Source organism: Onychomys torridus, chromosome 7 (genome assembly GCF_903995425.1).
Source record: "Onychomys torridus chromosome 7, mOncTor1.1, whole genome shotgun sequence".
Taxonomy (NCBI): domain Eukaryota; kingdom Metazoa; phylum Chordata; class Mammalia; order Rodentia; family Cricetidae; genus Onychomys; species Onychomys torridus.
In genome coordinates, this window is record NC_050449.1 from 52,810,374 (window position 1) to 52,826,892 (window position 16,519).

At 38.1% G+C, this 16,519-nt stretch overlaps 1 protein-coding gene across 1 annotated transcript in view; it reads right to left on the reverse strand.

Annotated features, from left to right (window-relative positions):
- The window catches only part of Arih1 (ariadne RBR E3 ubiquitin protein ligase 1), a 101,461-nt gene that overhangs the window by 12,328 nt on the left and 72,614 nt on the right, over positions 1-16,519 (reverse strand). The window contains exons 6-10 of the mRNA XM_036192708.1: positions 14,412-14,478; positions 11,388-11,494; positions 7,075-7,117; positions 6,531-6,602; positions 4,286-4,416 (exon numbers count right to left, since the gene is read on the reverse strand). Of these exons, the coding sequence (XP_036048601.1) occupies positions 4,286-4,416; positions 6,531-6,602; positions 7,075-7,117; positions 11,388-11,494; positions 14,412-14,478 (420 nt within the window). The remainder of the gene's footprint in view (positions 1-4,285; positions 4,417-6,530; positions 6,603-7,074; positions 7,118-11,387; positions 11,495-14,411; positions 14,479-16,519) is intronic.

Consider the following 16,519-nt stretch of genomic DNA (forward strand, 5'->3'; position numbering starts at 1 on the left):
TAAGCCATCTGTTACTCACTGTATCTCTCCTTTCATAAACCAGAGAACCAACAATCAGCAAGTTACTCTTTAAGAGATGCTGTGCTGTATGTACTTTTACACACTGTTATGATCTATTAACTGTCACTGAAAACTCAATGATACACAAAAAAGGAGGGAACAAGCCCAGAGAAATTAAGTCAAGAGTGGAAATGATTGGCACTTCCTATTTCCTTGTTACTATGTATCTTTTTTATTGTTGTTTACACAGGTTCTCACTATCCCTAGCTAGCTTGAAAACTGCTATGTAAACCAGGACAACCCAAAACTCAGAGATCTGCCTGGCACTGGTTTTCAAGTGCTGGGATTAAGGCAACATGCTACCACACCTTGCTACGATGTAATCTTTTATAAGAGACAACATTGTGATTGTGGCTATTTATTTATATAATGCTTAACCACCCACCTGCGATGGACTTTCAAAGAATGATTCAGAGTTACTATGTAGAGGCAGTTCAGTTAGCAAGTAAGCTAAAAACTAACATGCTGCAAAATCTGTTAACAGTGAACCTTTTGGAGCTAAAGGAAGACTTTTAAAAACCCTATCCCTCCCTCTATCCCTCCCACCAAAAAAAAATTTGAATTTAAATGTTAAAAGTGAATTGTATGGGGCTTAAGAGATGGCTCAATGGCTAAGAGTACTTGCTACTCAAAAGGACCAGAATTTCTTCCCAGCACACAATGTGAGTAGCTCAAAACCTTCTGGAACTCCAATTCCAAGTTATTTAATGCCCTCTTCTGGCCTTTTGTGGACAGCTGTTGAAAGATGAGTGACCATGTATGTGACAGATGCATATTCACACAGACACACACACATACATGTTTAAAAAAAGAAAAAGTAAATCTAAAACTGAGTTGTTGTACAGATTTACCAACTTTTTCAGAAATGTTTTTTGAATACCCGTGTGCACATGGTGCTAAGAATTGGGATCTAGAGCCTCTCTGCCACTGAGCTGATCTAAATGCTCTCTTTGCCACTGAGCTGTATCTTCAGCCCTTCAGAACTGTACTGGTGTCTAGGTATTTGTAGGCACGCATAATAGACTAATACTCATTATCTTTGATTTTACCAAATGTGTATCAGAAAGCAGTTTTCAGAGAAGTGTTTGTCTATGTATGTGTGTGTGTGTGTGTGTGTGTGTGTGTGTGTTTTCAATACCTTTCTTTGACTCACATGTTTGAGTAACAGACGGCTTTGGAGATAAGATAGCTCTTACGAAAATGTACGAGAAAGCAGAAAGAAGTAGGGTACCTTTCATGAAACTTTTAAAGATATTCCCCTAAGGAAAATGCAAATTTATTATGTTTACTGCAAGAAATGGCCAATCAATCCCAAATATCTTTGCCTATTTTTACTGAATAGGCTACAAATTTCTGTCTCCAATGAAATATTCTACTGAAATGTGGCTCAGATACAGTTTTTAGGTGTAGAATTAAATCACAAATTTCAGAAATTTAAAATTATACTTTTAATTGCTTACTTTTTGATACTAGCCAATTGCCTATTTCCCACTATTCAGAAGTAGCCCACAATTGGTCTTAAAGTAACAGGTAATTTATCTGGATGAGGAAGATTTAAATGTTAATTTTCACCTGATCATTCAATGTTTTTTTCTGGATGCACTAGTATGCTTAATTTAATTGGAAGATCACTGCTCTTGTCATCGACTGGTTAACTATTAACATTCTCTTCTTCCTATCTTCTAAAGCCCGCAACTTTCCCTTGCGGTTTGTTTTTGAGACATGGTCTCTCCTACGTAACTCAGGCTGGCCCAGAGCTATTTATGCAGCCCAGGCTAAGCCGTCCTTTAGAGATGCCCCTGCCTCCTGAGTGCTGGAATTAAAGGTGTGTGCCACCATACCCACTCTTTGCAATACTTTTTAAAATGTATTTTAAAGCACCATCTTAACACAGGCTTTTCTCTTCTGAAACTATTAAAGATTTGAAGGCTACCAAAAGTAAATATTTAGGATCTACCTATATTTCTTTTGTTTGTTTGTTTTTGTTTCTGTTTTTCGAGACAGGGTTTTGCTGTATGGTTTTGGAGCCTGTCCTGGAACTCACTCTGTAGCCTAGGCTTTGAACTCAGAGATCCGCCTAGCTTTGCCTCCCAAGTGCTGGGATTAAACGCATGCGCCACCACCACCTGGCTCTACCTATATTTCTAACTCTTCTAACTCAAATAACTGATTGTGCTACTTGGAATACTGTTTTGACAAATCAAAGGCATTTTAAGACATTCAGAGAAAACAAAGTAGGATACATTTTGCAAGGTCAATAAGTATAAAGGCATGGCCCTTTCGCCCAGGTCATCATTCAGCCTGTGGTAGTGCTTTTGCTTTGCATAACTTAATTAAAATCTGAGTCGTTATGAGAGAAGTCATCAAACTCAAAGGTCTTGAAAAACTCTTCTCTATTCTCCACTTCTCTACACTTGCATATAAAAGCATACAGTGTCCTTATTATAGTTTCTGGGAACCCCATAGTTATCATACGAGAGAGGGAGGGAGGGGGAAGGAAGGGAGAAGGGACGAAGAGAGAGGTGGCCACCATTAATCCCAGCACTTGGGAGGCAGAGGCAGGTAGATCTCTGAGAGTTCCAGGCAAGCCTGGTCTATAGCGCTAGTTCCAGGACAGCCAAGACTACATAGGAAAAAAACCCTGACTCAAAAAATCCCCACAACCTTTAATCCTAGCACTCAGGAGTCAGAGGCAGGTGAATTTCTGAGTTTGAGGACAGGCACCAAAACTAAACAGAGAATCCCCACAAAACCAAAACAAACAAATAAAGAGAATCTGTCTTCAGTTTTGACAATGGCATAACTTCTTTATTCACCACTAACAAATTAGTTTTCCCTTAGAATTAGTTTCAGAAGTGATCCCTATTACCATTCTTCCAGTTGCTATAATACAGGTTCCATTTAAATTAAAAGCAAATGCCTAACTTTTGTATTAAGTTCCTATCTCCTTTATCTTGTCTTGAACCTGCACCCTCCCCCTCCCATCCAGTCTCCACAGAGCACTGTAATTATTTGACAATGTGTTAAGGATACAATACAAACCCTTTTCATCTAACCATGCTACTTTAACTTAAACCCTCACAATATCCAAACTATTTTATACTAAAGTTCTATTTCCTAACTTTCCCTATCCCCCACAACTTACTGGGGGAAGGGGGCGGTGTCAAAAGAAAGTAAGAAGGTAACACAAATAAAAGTAGGTCATTTGCATATTACAGCACCCAAAAACATTTCATTTCAACAGGATATGTGCTTAGCTCCTATGTTTTTCAAACTCATCTAAAATTTAACTTGCATTTTCTCAAATAAACAGGCATATCACAAAATTATCTACTGGTACAGAAGGAAATGGAACAATGCCATTTAACACAGATAGCCTTTGTATTCAAGGATTATGCATCCATGGAAACAATCTTTCCAGGAGCAAAAAGTATCTGAAGTTAATTCCCAACTGTACCAAACACAAACAGACGTCTTTATCCTTGTAACTGGTATCTTTTACAGAAAAATCACTGTGTGCTAGGTATTATAAGTAATCTACATACATGCAAACACTACACTAGTGTATATAGTGGTCATAATGATGCTCAGATTTTGGTATCCACAGTGCATCCTGGACCCCATCTCCAATGGATGCACACATATCTAACATTAACATAAGGTCTTGAAGAACTTATCAAATTGCACAATAAAGGCCCATTTGAAGAACTACTTCCCAGTTGTAGGTAATTCTTCCAAACAGAAATGCAAGCCTATTTCAAAGAGAGGCTAAAAATACAGATTTTTGCTCAATAGCTTTCCAATTGTCAAAGACAACAAAACTGTTGTTAAAAGATGTTGTAGAGTAAGGAAAACACACAGGTTAAATTTCTGTACATAAACTCTAGTTTACAATGTCTACCTAAAGGATATATCAGACACTGTAACTAAAAATTAAAATCATGAACTTAAAATATTACTCTACCTCTGATTAGTGCTGCTTTTACTTTGTTTCCAACTTCAGTTAATGAAAATCTCAACCCAAAGGTTTGTCTCAATTATTAATTCCTATGAGAAATATCACTACCTAATCCCTCTCTGTGGCTATATTGAACATATTCCTCTATTGAAACAACATATTGTTTATTTAGCTCAAGTCAAATGATAATCAAAGGCAGAAGTATCATTTATATGTGGTATACATCCCATAATTATGTGAACATACTCTACCATTTGTCCAACCTACCAGGCAGATCCATGTGGTTCCCAAGGGCCAAGACACACCCAGCAAAACTCTGCTTTACAGTTCTGGTTACGACAAACCATGTGATTACAACCGCCATCCTTCTCAATTGTGACATGGCATTTGGGACATTCCTATGGAAAAAAACTATAAAGTTGGTGTCAATGCTACACTAAGCTGTATTGCTACCATTGAGGAGAGAAGCCAGTTCTAGATTTCATTTATTTATTAGCGTTATTACACATAAGTAATAAATACCATTAAATACAACCTGTATCATTATTACTGGGTTTTAATAGATACAACAATGTAATGCTTCTTTTTTAAAAATATTTATTTTTATTTATATGTATGTCTGTGTGTTTGCCATCTGTATGCAGGTGCCTGTGGAGACCAGAAGAGGGCATCAGATCTCCCGGAGCTGGAAATATTGAAAGTGATGAGCCACCATGCAGGTTGGAATTGAACTCAGGTCCTATGGAAAGAAGAGGAGCCAGTGCTCTCAGCTGCTGAACCATCTCCACCCCAGTGAAAACCAATCAAAATATTTTTAATCAGACACAGTAAGTTTAATTAAAACTTTGAAGTAGTCAGACAAGCAGGCAATCAGGCCCCGACTTTCAAAGTCAATTCATACTGAAGCTCACAATTTTTGTTTTTGTTTTTTATGTACTTTTAAAAACTTTCGTTGTGGTTGAGACAAGGTCTCTCTACAAAGTCCTGGCTGTCCTAGAACTCACTAGGTAACTAGGCTGGCTTTGAACTCAAAGAGATCCACATGTCTCTGCCTCCCAAGTGCTAGGATCAATGGTGTGTGCCACAATGTCTAGCTTTTTAAAAACTTTAAAATGTGAGTGGCATGGACACTGTGTGCACAAGTGTGTGAGAGATGACACTAGAGAGTCCTATACCATAGCTCTCAGCCTTATTCCTCTCAGACACTTTCAATGAGCTCTTCAAATTCAGCTGAGCTGGTTGACCACTGAACTCCAGGGAATCCACTGTCTCTAAAACACAGCACTGGGGGTTACATGGCCACAGCTGACTTTCATATGGGTGTCAGGGATCTAAACTCAGTTTTTCCTACTTGAGCAGCAAACACATCTTCTCAGCCCTTGTTTTTATGTTTTCCTACAAGGTCTTTTGTAGCTTGGGATGGTGTTGAACTTCTGATATCTGCCTCTAGTTCTGCAGAGCTGACATATAGGCTATGTCCCCACATCCAGTTTGTATGTGTTTAGGATCAAGACCAGGGCTTTGTGCCTGTTAGGCAAGCTCTCTACCAACTGAGCTACATTCACAGTGCCTAAGAGACTGAATTTACAACTAGCTTCATTAATAACATATTTCAAAATAAAAATAAGGACTAACACCATTGGTCCACTTTCAATTTTTCACTTAAGTCATATGTTAGATGTATACCATAAAGTAAAATCAGAGAATCAGTTCTGTTAGCCCTACTATACATAATCAAAACATGAAATTACTGTTTAAATCCTGACCTCTAAAGATGGACTTCTAAAAAGTAAAACAATAGCTGGTGACATAGGTCAGTGGGTAAGGGTACTTGCCATCAAGCCTAACAGTTCAATACACTGTATCTACATAATGGAAAGCAAAAATTGATTCCTGCAAGTGGTTCTCCCCTGACCTGAACATGAGCATACACATGCACACTGAACAAAAATTATTTTAAGGGGTTGGGGATTTAGCTCAGCTTTAAAAAAAAAAAAAAAAAAAAAAAAAGGAGCCAGGCCTTGTTGGCGCACGCCTTTAATCCTAGCACTTGGGAGGCGGAGCCAGGCAGAACTAGATCTTTGTATCTTTGAGGTCGGCCTGGTTTACAGAGCGAGATCCAGGATAGGCACCAAAACTACAGAGAAACCCTGTCTCAAACAAACAAACAAAAGATTAAAAAAAGAAAAAAATGAGCATCATAAATGAACCGGATGGAATATCCTCATAATAGCTTAGCAAAATTAGCTTGTTCTACAGGAAATTCGTGTTTTTACAATAAAAGTAGAGCACTATGCATACTGCCTTACAGATGCTCAATAACATAAAACACCTGAAAGTAATTAAGGAATCAATAGACAATGATTGGGGGTAAGGTGGATAAAAGCTATTGTAAGGCTCATACCAACATAAATTCACACAGCTTTTGCTTATACACCTACCCTTCACCATGTTCATTATCAACAGTTTAGGGATGGGGTTGAGGTGGGGGGAAACACATGGATGGACCAACCTTTGTGTTAGCTGCAATCCAATTAGAAGTTTCACTGTCATCATCACACTTTTTAATCCACTTCTTCAACCACTATTTGAAAATAAGAATCAGAATATAACTAAGAGCTTAAGGAGCTTATTTCAGCACTTAAAGGCAAGCTTTAAATGTGACAGTCAAAAAGGAGTTGATTATCATTAGTCATATTTTCAAAGCAGGAAAATTTGTCACTATAAAATCTCATTTATATAAGATCAAGAATTTTATATAAGAATTCTGTCTGGTTAAAGTTGAGATGGGAGGCTGGAATCTTGAGGAAAAGTCAAATTATTCCTCCCAATACAAAACCTGACACCAGAGCTGCCCCACCCAGATATTCTAAGAATAAACAGGAACTTGACACTCTAAAGAACGCACTTAGAATACCTGTAAGTGATCACTAGAAATAAAAAGGGCAGAATAAAATCTGTTTGCTAATACAAAGTCATAAGCTGTTATCTTTAATCAAATTTTATAAATGTACTGACTTGTTATTAAGAAAAAGAAAGAAAAAAAGAAACCTCACCTTACATTTAACAGGATCATGCCAATTTTCGCCACAGTTAAAGCTGTTAAAGGACACAAAGAGTTTAGATAAATAATAATGCTTACTACAAGTAAACAACTCAACAATTTCATACTCTTCAGTTCTCTAGTATTGTCAGGAAATTCTAAATGATTTGCAAATACCAATGCAGGGAATGTGTCCATTTATTTTACAGTGAATTTTTTCAGAATGAATGTGTTCTAGGACCAGCATTAATATGTACTCATTATGTTTGAAATGAGAATGACTAGAAGCATAAAGACAGGCCCTGATAACAACACAGTAACTGCTGCAAGAATGTCTCACTTAAGACTGTACTGAGAAGCTTGTAGTAGTGTTCCACCAAACAGAATTCTACCTTCATCCACTCAATATTCCAACTGAAGAACAAAAGCCTGCATTTTCAGGATAATTCACAATTTCATACTGATACATAGTAAACAATACACGAGACAAAAATGGGGACATCTTTGCAAAATGTGACTAGATTAAACTCAGGCCCGTAGAGAAAAGTGGCATTGGCCAATCTATTAAAAAACCAAAGACTCATGGTGGCTCATAACTGTAATTCTGCACTAAGCACATGTATGCTTACAGGGTAGGAGTGTAAATGAAGGAAACACAAATGCTTGTGAAAAAAAACAACAACTTGATGTTGGGCGGGCATGGTAGCCTGTAAAATCCCAGGCCCCAGGAAGAATAGAGAATTCAACGCTAGCTTGGACTACAGTTAACGCCCTTCCTCAAAATGGGTGGGTGGAGGGCAGGGATGACACAGGCCACACAAACAGTGTGTCCACTAGTGTGGAGCCCACCAGGCTCTGATGGACTGTTCCAAACTCACGGCCACACAGAAGGAACTCAGTGAGTCACAAGGTAAGATGTGAATGTGGGGAAGGGACTCCAGGGATGCAGTGGGAAAGGGTGACAGGGACAGGAGGGAGCTGTGACAGGGGAGAGGGGCAGAGTAATTAAAATGTACTGTATATGCATAAAATTGTCAAAGAATGTTTAGTAAAACTTATACAAAATCAAATTGGTGATTAACGTGATTATCAAGTAATTTGAAAGAATGATTAAAAAATGGTCAAAAAAAAAGAACTAAAGAGGTTAAGGAAATGATTATTTCTCTAACAAGGTAGACAGAGAATCCAACAGAGCTTCAATTGTATGCCACATTTCATTTCCTAACAGAAAGACAACACAAGAGAATGGAGAGATGGCTCAGTGAGTAAGAGCATTGGTTGCTCTTGCAGAGGCCCCAGGTTTGACTGCCAGCACCCACAGGGTGGCTGACAACCAACTCCAGTTATAAGGATCTGATGCCCTCTTCTGGCCTTTGTGGACACTGAACACATGTGGTATACAGACATATATATATATATATATATATATATATATATATATATATATATATATATATATATATATAACACTGATAACCATAAATAAATCTAACTGTACTAAATAACTTTTTACCAAAGAGAGAGAGATGTTTCTTATTAAAACATAATCTGATTTCATCTTCTCATCTGTTACCAAGGTGAAATCTGTGTGTGGGAGGAGGACAACGGCCATCCTCCTCTTTGACCTTGTTTCAAGCAGGGTCTCTCTTCCGTGTTGGTGTTCACTGCTCTGAGCACAAGCACAGCTGGCTCACAAACTCCCAGGGAGTCTCTTGGCTTTGCCTCCCATTACCGTAAGGAGCACTGGAATACATGTGCATGCTGGGGTGCCCAGTTTTACGTGGTTCTGGGACTCAGGTCCCTAACTCTTGCAGAGCAAGCACTTTACATACGGAACCATCTCCCCAGGTCACAGGGTTAAACTCTAAACAATAAGGCATTGTTGATCTTTATCAACACAAAGAATTAGAATAATACTGAAATACCTATCAACAAAATATCTAGTTGGGCTGGGCGGTGGTGGCACACAGCTATAATCTCAGCAATTGGAGGCAGAGCCAGGCAGATCTCCTTGAGTTCAAGGCCAGCCTGGTCTACAGAGCAAGATCCAGGACAGGCACCAAAACTACAGAGAAACCCTGTCCTGAAACAAAACAAAAAATCTATTTGGTAGTGCCAGTTCTCTCCTTTTCTTTAAAAAGACTAAAAGACCATTTTACCTTTCTGCTATATTCTACATGTGCCCTACCCTAATTCCAATGTTGAAACCTAATCATCAGTGTGATAGCATTAAAAGGTAGGGGCTGTTGGGTATGATGGCGTATGCCTTTAATCCCAGCACCCAGAAAGCCGAAGCAGGTGGGTCTCTCTTTCCCTCCCCCCACCCCCACACACACACCCTAGTGTCATGAGGGTTGTATTCATAAACAACACAATAAGGAGATGCAGACAGTTGGGTTGTTCCTTCCACCATGTGAGATTATTCACCAGATATCCTCTAATCCACCAGCACACTGACCCAGGACTCCCAACTTGAGAAATAAATTCCTGCTGTGTAAATACTGTATTATCTTGGTATTCTGTTATAGGAAAATTGGTAATGAGAGGTGAAGAAAGCTCTTTTTAACAAATCCTAAAATGAAGCAGAATTGGAACTCAATAATAGAAGGATTTGGGATGTGTGTTAGAAAAAAATACATTATCTTGAACAGACTATTCCAGGGTGATTGTGGTGAAACTTGATAATGAAAAAGGAGGTGCAGAGAAAGTACCAGTCATCTTAAAAGAATAACAGTCCTAATAGAATGTGTGTGCACCTAAAGCCAATTAAGGTCATTCTGATGATGTCTCTGATAAAAATGAGGAACATGCTATTGCAACTAGAATACCACCATTCACTGTAAAAAGTAGAACCTGACTTAATTGTGACTTGACTGTTTTTTTTTTTTTTGCAAGGTAGAATATATAAACAATGAAACTGAATATCAAATATTGGTATTTTGAATATTATTGAAACATTGTTGAAGATGCAGCTTGGCCTCTAAATATAAAGATGGACTTAGAGCCGGGCGGTGGTGGTGCACACCTTTAATACCAGCACTCGGGAGGCAGAAGCAGGTGGATCTCTGAGTTCAAGGCCAGCCTAGTCTACAGATTGAGATCCAGGACAGGCACCAAAATTGCACAGAGAAACCCTGTCTTGAAAAAACCAAAAAAAGATGGACTTAGAGATGAATTACCAATGAAAAAAGAATAAGAACTTTCAAATTGGGAAATTTCCAGGCTACACACAGAGGAAAAGAAAGTCAGCTAAACACTTCAGAGACACTAAGATGTCCCCTAATATTTGATGTTGAAAAATCTCTGATAAATGAAATCTAGTGTCCAGGCAGAGGAAAAATATACTATAGAACTCTAAAGGCCCAAATTACCAAGAAAGTTGGCTCAAACAACCAGAATTAACCACATTTTCTTATAAGATAAAAACTTGGTGGGGGTGGGGGGAGGGAGGAGGTAGGATCTGTGTGTGGGTGGTATGTAGAATGAGTAGAAAATTTCTTAATAAAGAAAAGAAAAAAAAAAAACAACAACAACAAAAAAAAAAAAAACCAAAACTAAATAAAAGTGAATTACAAAAAACACTTGTCTAAATCAAGGAAATTTTTTGTTTTTAAATAAACTGCATATTATTTATTCCTTAATCAGTGACAATATAAAGGTACAGAGCAAGAGCCAGACAGAACAAAATACTACATGTTGACAGCAATCTGGACCAGACAGAAGGCTCAGTGGATAAGCTTTGCCACTAAGCTTTGACTGGAGTTTGATCCCCAAGACACTACCACACCATCACCAAGCACACACGTGAGCACCTAAGTACCACACACGTACACTCACACTTGAGTTTTCTGAGTGTTGAAACAAAAGGCAATTAACCCAGATTTCTCTCATTAAAAGTTAAAGTGAAATACAAAGAAAATTATGAGTATAGCTTGATTCTCACTTGATGAACAATACATTCAGCAGGTGTGGTGGCATACGCTTATCCCAGCACTCGGGAGGCTTAGGAAAGGGATGAACATGAGTTTGAGGCCAATCCAGGCTATGAAACTATAAAACGAGACTGCCTTCAAACGGCACACACACACACACACACACACACACACACACACACACACACACACACACACACACACTCCCTCTCCCTCCAAAAGATAAAAGCGTCTTGGAATGAAGAAAATTTAAGGTGTGATTTCTACCTTCACACTATTTTTAACTAGCGTCACTTATCTTCCGGCATGAAGTGTCCTATTATATTACCAAGATTAAAAAGAAAAAGCAGAAACCCCACATTCACTTTACTCATTTAGGAAATTACTTGCTTACCAAAACTGGCGCCCACACTTGCAGCGAACAGGTTTTGCATCAGGATATTGGACTTTAACAACATGGTGGCAATCTGGGGCAGGACACCACTTTAACAGTCGGTTGCACTGAAACACAAGTTAGAGAATCTTAAAAATGATTATCAGGTTAAACTACATAAATTTTATAATATCTAATATAAGGTCAAAAGAGAGATAACAAAACCATATAAAACCTGCCACAGTCTTGTACAACAGTCTTTGAAGTGTAATGCTTTCTCATTACAATTATCATCTTTTACTGAGAAATGTGTGTTAGTTTTTCTTCTCCATCTGGGGAAGATACATGATATTTCTATCTTTACTTTGTTAAACATGTGGCAGGTTAGCAGGGCAGTGGTGGTGAATTCCTTCAATCCCAGCACTTGGGAAGCAGAGGTAGGTGAATCTCTGTGAGTTCAAGGACAGCCAAGGCTGCACAGAGAAACCCTGTCTCAAAAAAACTGAGAAAGACAGAGAGAGACAGAGAGACAGAGACAGAGAGGGAGGGAGGGAGGGAGGGAGGGAGGGAGGGAGAGATGGAGGGAGAGATGGAGAGGGAAGGAGGGAGACAGAGAGAGAGAAGGACTGAAGGAAAGAAGGAAAGAAAAGGGGAGGGGAGGAGAGAGGAGAGGGGAGGAGAGAGGGGAGGGGAGGGGAGAGGGGAGGGGAGGAGAGAGGGGAGGGGAGGGGAGAAGACAGAAAGAAGTAGCAGGTTACACTGACTGAAGATTTTTCAATGTTAAGCAATCCTTGCAACTTGTTTATTTCAGTTCTTGGAATAAAGTTTGGGACCACACATTAAGCAAGTGCTTTGCCAACTGAGCTACACCAGTTTGTTGGTTCATTATTTGTTTGCTTTGGTTCTAGGTACCTTATACCTGCTAGGGAAGCCTTTTACCAAAGCAGTATCCCCAGATCCTCACAGGATGACTCATCTTTAAAAACATAAACTCATCTATAAAAAATAAAACTATTTTTTCATTCTACAAATCTCACTGAGACTTAAATAGTATCACTCCTTAACCCAGGCTTGCCTCCAGACCTATGGCAATCCTCTTACCTCAGCCCTATAATTTCTGAGATTACAGGATTAAGCAATCATGTGCCAGCTTAGACATTTTTATGATTATTAATAAACGCCAATTCTAGAGTAAATTTCTATTTCTGAAACACAGTCTTACTCTATAGCCCCAGTTGACCTAGAAGGTGCCCCACAGACCAAGTTGACCTCCACACAGATATGCACCACCACTACCAGCCCAGGAAAATTTTTAAAAAATGAAAATCAGGTATGTTCCTAATTAGGGAAGGTGTTCAGACACTAAGCAGTAGCCTGGGATAAGCTAATGGATTTATGTCAGTCATTTCTCCCTTTGACTAGAGAGAAAAAACAAAACACAAAACCACTCCTAAACCACAGGTAAAGATTGAATCTTACTAGTGCTTGAAAACGAAATAATCCTTTGAACTGATTCTCAAGTGTTTCTACGACTGTCATCATCATATCCCCACCCCGCCAGACAAGGTCTCACTATGTAGCTCTGGCTATCCTAGAAGTGGGAGAATGTAGAGCAGGCTAACCTAGAACTCACAGAGGTCCAACAATCTCTGCCTCATGCAGTGTTTAATTTGGGTTTTTGTTTATCTGTCTGTTTTAAAATGAAGTCTCTCACTAGGTAGTCCGGAGTACTCTCAAACTTGCAATTCTCTTACCCCTGTCACTCCAGTGCTAGGATTTCCCGGTGAGTATCATCCCACACAGATAAAACACAAACTATGAAATACTTTTATTATATAAGTAAGATATGTCATAAATAACATTCCACACCTGGCTTCAAATGTCAATATACTGGCTAGGGGTTTAACACATTAGATCACTTCACTAAATATATTGATCATTTAAAAATGGACAGTATACATATAATATGCACTTTTATAGTTTAGTCTGTAACACAGATAAAGGCTATTTTCTAGAATTAAAATATCAAGCTATACAGACATTACCATGATGGCACTTTCAAAACAACCCAAGAGTGAATCATTTTGTTCCCTATACACAGTGTTCTCTGTAGTAGCTACTCAATTCTGCCATTACAGCACAAAATCAGTAAGAACAAATACACAATAAGTATTTTTCAATAAATCCTTTTTTGTTTGCTTGTTTTTTGAAACTGTCTCTGCAGCCCTGGCTGTCCTGGAACTCAGATTTCCACCTCTGCCTTCCTGAACGCTAGGGTTTTAAAGGCATGTCCTACCATACCCACCTCCAATAAATATTTGCAAACAAAGGTAAACCATAAATTGCTGACCACTTGTCTGAGAAAAAAAATATATCACATTTTGCCTGTATGTGTGTATATATACCGTATTTGTGACTAGTGCCTGCCCACAGAAAACACGGAGGTCCTCTGCAAGAGTCGCCAGCGCTACTCTCCAGCACTGTAACTACAGCACTCTTACTGGCAATGAACTGTCAGACAATCAGAGAAACAGCAATGTTAGGGTCCTCAACTTCATTATGAAATGTTTAATAACATACTGCAACTCTTTGCTAAGGCGAAAAACCAGTAAAGAAAACACCGTTAAAAAGTAATTTGTGGGGGGGGGGGAGGTTGGGGATTTAGCTCAGTGGTAGAGAACTTGCCTAGCAAGCATAAGGCCCTGGGTTTTTTGATCCTCAGCTCCAAAAAGAGAAAAAAAAAAAAAAAGTAATTTTTTAATAAGTGTTCTAAATATAGTAACAAGTTCTTGATAGTTTGAAAACTAGTATTTCAGCTGAAAAACTAGCATTTCATATGCTGGGAATCCAGCACTCAGGAAGCAGAGGCAGATGGATCTCTGCAAGTTAGAGGCCAGCCTGATGTACATAGCCAGCCAAGTCTACACTATGAGATCCTGTTTCAAAAAACCAAACCAAACAAAACTACAACAAGAAGAACTGAACTAGTATTCGATAAATAAACAAATTTTGGAGACAAAAACTAGACAAGCATATACCACTTACCTCTACAAAGCTATTTGTTATTAAATGCTGATATTTTAATTTAACTTTTGAATCTGTGATTAGGCGCCTGAAAACAAGAATAAAAGAATTTTTAAAGTTTAAGTTTATTAAAGCCAAGTTTCAACACATATATAAATAAAATATAACTTCAAAACTGTTTATTCTATAGCATAAAATTACTCTAAGTTGAAAATGTAAGAATGTATATGTTGTATCAATCAATCCAATTACTAGTCCTAACAGGGATTTCCAAGTTTCTGTAATTTGACTTAATTTTCTCATCTTCTACTTTAACTATTCTATTTTTGCTGAGTCCAACAACTGCAAGTTTGCATCCCTTATAGAGCTTGCTGTAAACAATTCTTGACTGTCTTCCTTTAAACCCATGACTCAGTGCATGAAATGACACATGCTGTCATCAACAAGTACACTCAAGCATGGATCCACGTATTGTAATCACTAATATGTATATAATTTTTCCTCAAAAATCCTAAATGCCATACTTCTTCAGAAATACTACCACATAAGACTGTTCCCTCCCTCCCAACAGAAAGGAAAATGTCATGAAGGAAACGAGGTGAAACAACCTTCATCTGAGTATGGTTCACAATTATGAAATGAAAGTAAGTTCTTTGACCTTTCTATTGCTCAGGTTACCATTCTGCAAAAACAAACTGTAAAATTAAAAATCTATGAAACTAGATGTGTCTGACAAACAGCATATGCTCAATAAATATTAAATACATAAAAAATTGAAGAATTTACCATCATTTTAATTATGACAATAAGCTTAATCATGTTTTTACATCTATTTTTTTGACTGTTTATTCCCAAACAATAAGCTCCATGAAAAAATATCCTGTATCCAGCACACTGTCTGAACTATTCAGTATCTGATAAAGTTTTGTTGTTGTTGTTATTGTTTTGGGGAGGGAGGGGGGTCAACACAGAGTTTCTCTGTGTTACAGTTCTGAATGTCCTGGAACTCCCTTTATAGACCAGGCTGGCCTCTAACTCACAGAGATCTGCTGCCTTTGCCTTCCGAGTGCCACTAGATGCTAGGTATTTTTAAATGAATTAATCTTCATATTCACAAATGTTGAAGGCAAGGTCTAGCAATAATTAGTCTATTTGGCAGTTCCTCAACAAGTTAAACACAGCATTACCACAAACCTCTTCAACTTCCCTCCTAGATATACGCACTTAGAATGAAAAATGGGTGTCCCACAAGATCTTATATACAATGTTCATGACGAAACTTGTTCACAGAAAGTTGAAACTGCTCTAATAAAACACAAATCAAGGGCTGGAGAGATGGCTCAGCGGTTAAAAGTACTGGCTGTTCTTCCAGAGGTCCTGAGTTCCATTCCCAGCAACTACACGGTGGCTCACAACCATCTGTAATGAGATCTGGTGCCCTCTTCTGGCCTGCAAGCATGCATGTAGGCAGAACACTGTATACATAATAAAAATAAATAAATCTTAAAAAAACAAAAACAAAAACAAAAACAAATCAACAATAAAAAGATCTAACAGGTGATTCATGCCACAAAGTGAATGAATCTCATAAAAACCACTGGCGGGGGGCGCAAGGCACAAACAGACGGATGACACGTATTATGATTTTGTTTACTTATGATTTCTAGATTAGACCAATCAATACATATAGAAACCAGACAAGTATTACTAAGTATTGCAAAGTGAAGGAATTATTGAATGGAAACAAAATGATGAAAGTATTTTAGAATTGACTGCAATCCTAGTATTTAGGAGGTTGACACAGTAGAGTTTTTCCCTTTAAGTCCAGTGCGTACTGTTCTAAGACAGTCTCTTAAAACAAAACAAAAAAATCAGGAACTAGTGAAAAGTAATGACTGTACCAGTAAATTGCGCGCGCATACACACACACACACATACACACTTTAAAATAGTAAATCTACTATTTTATGGATTTGACATCAGTAAAATAAAGTACATAATTCTAAGTCAGATGCTCTAGTTCCAAAGACATTTATACATCTATTATCCATAATGCTTCTCTGATTGCACAAACCATTTATTATGGCTGATCTTAGCTAGACAGAATTGTTTCATACTGTTAAGAATAG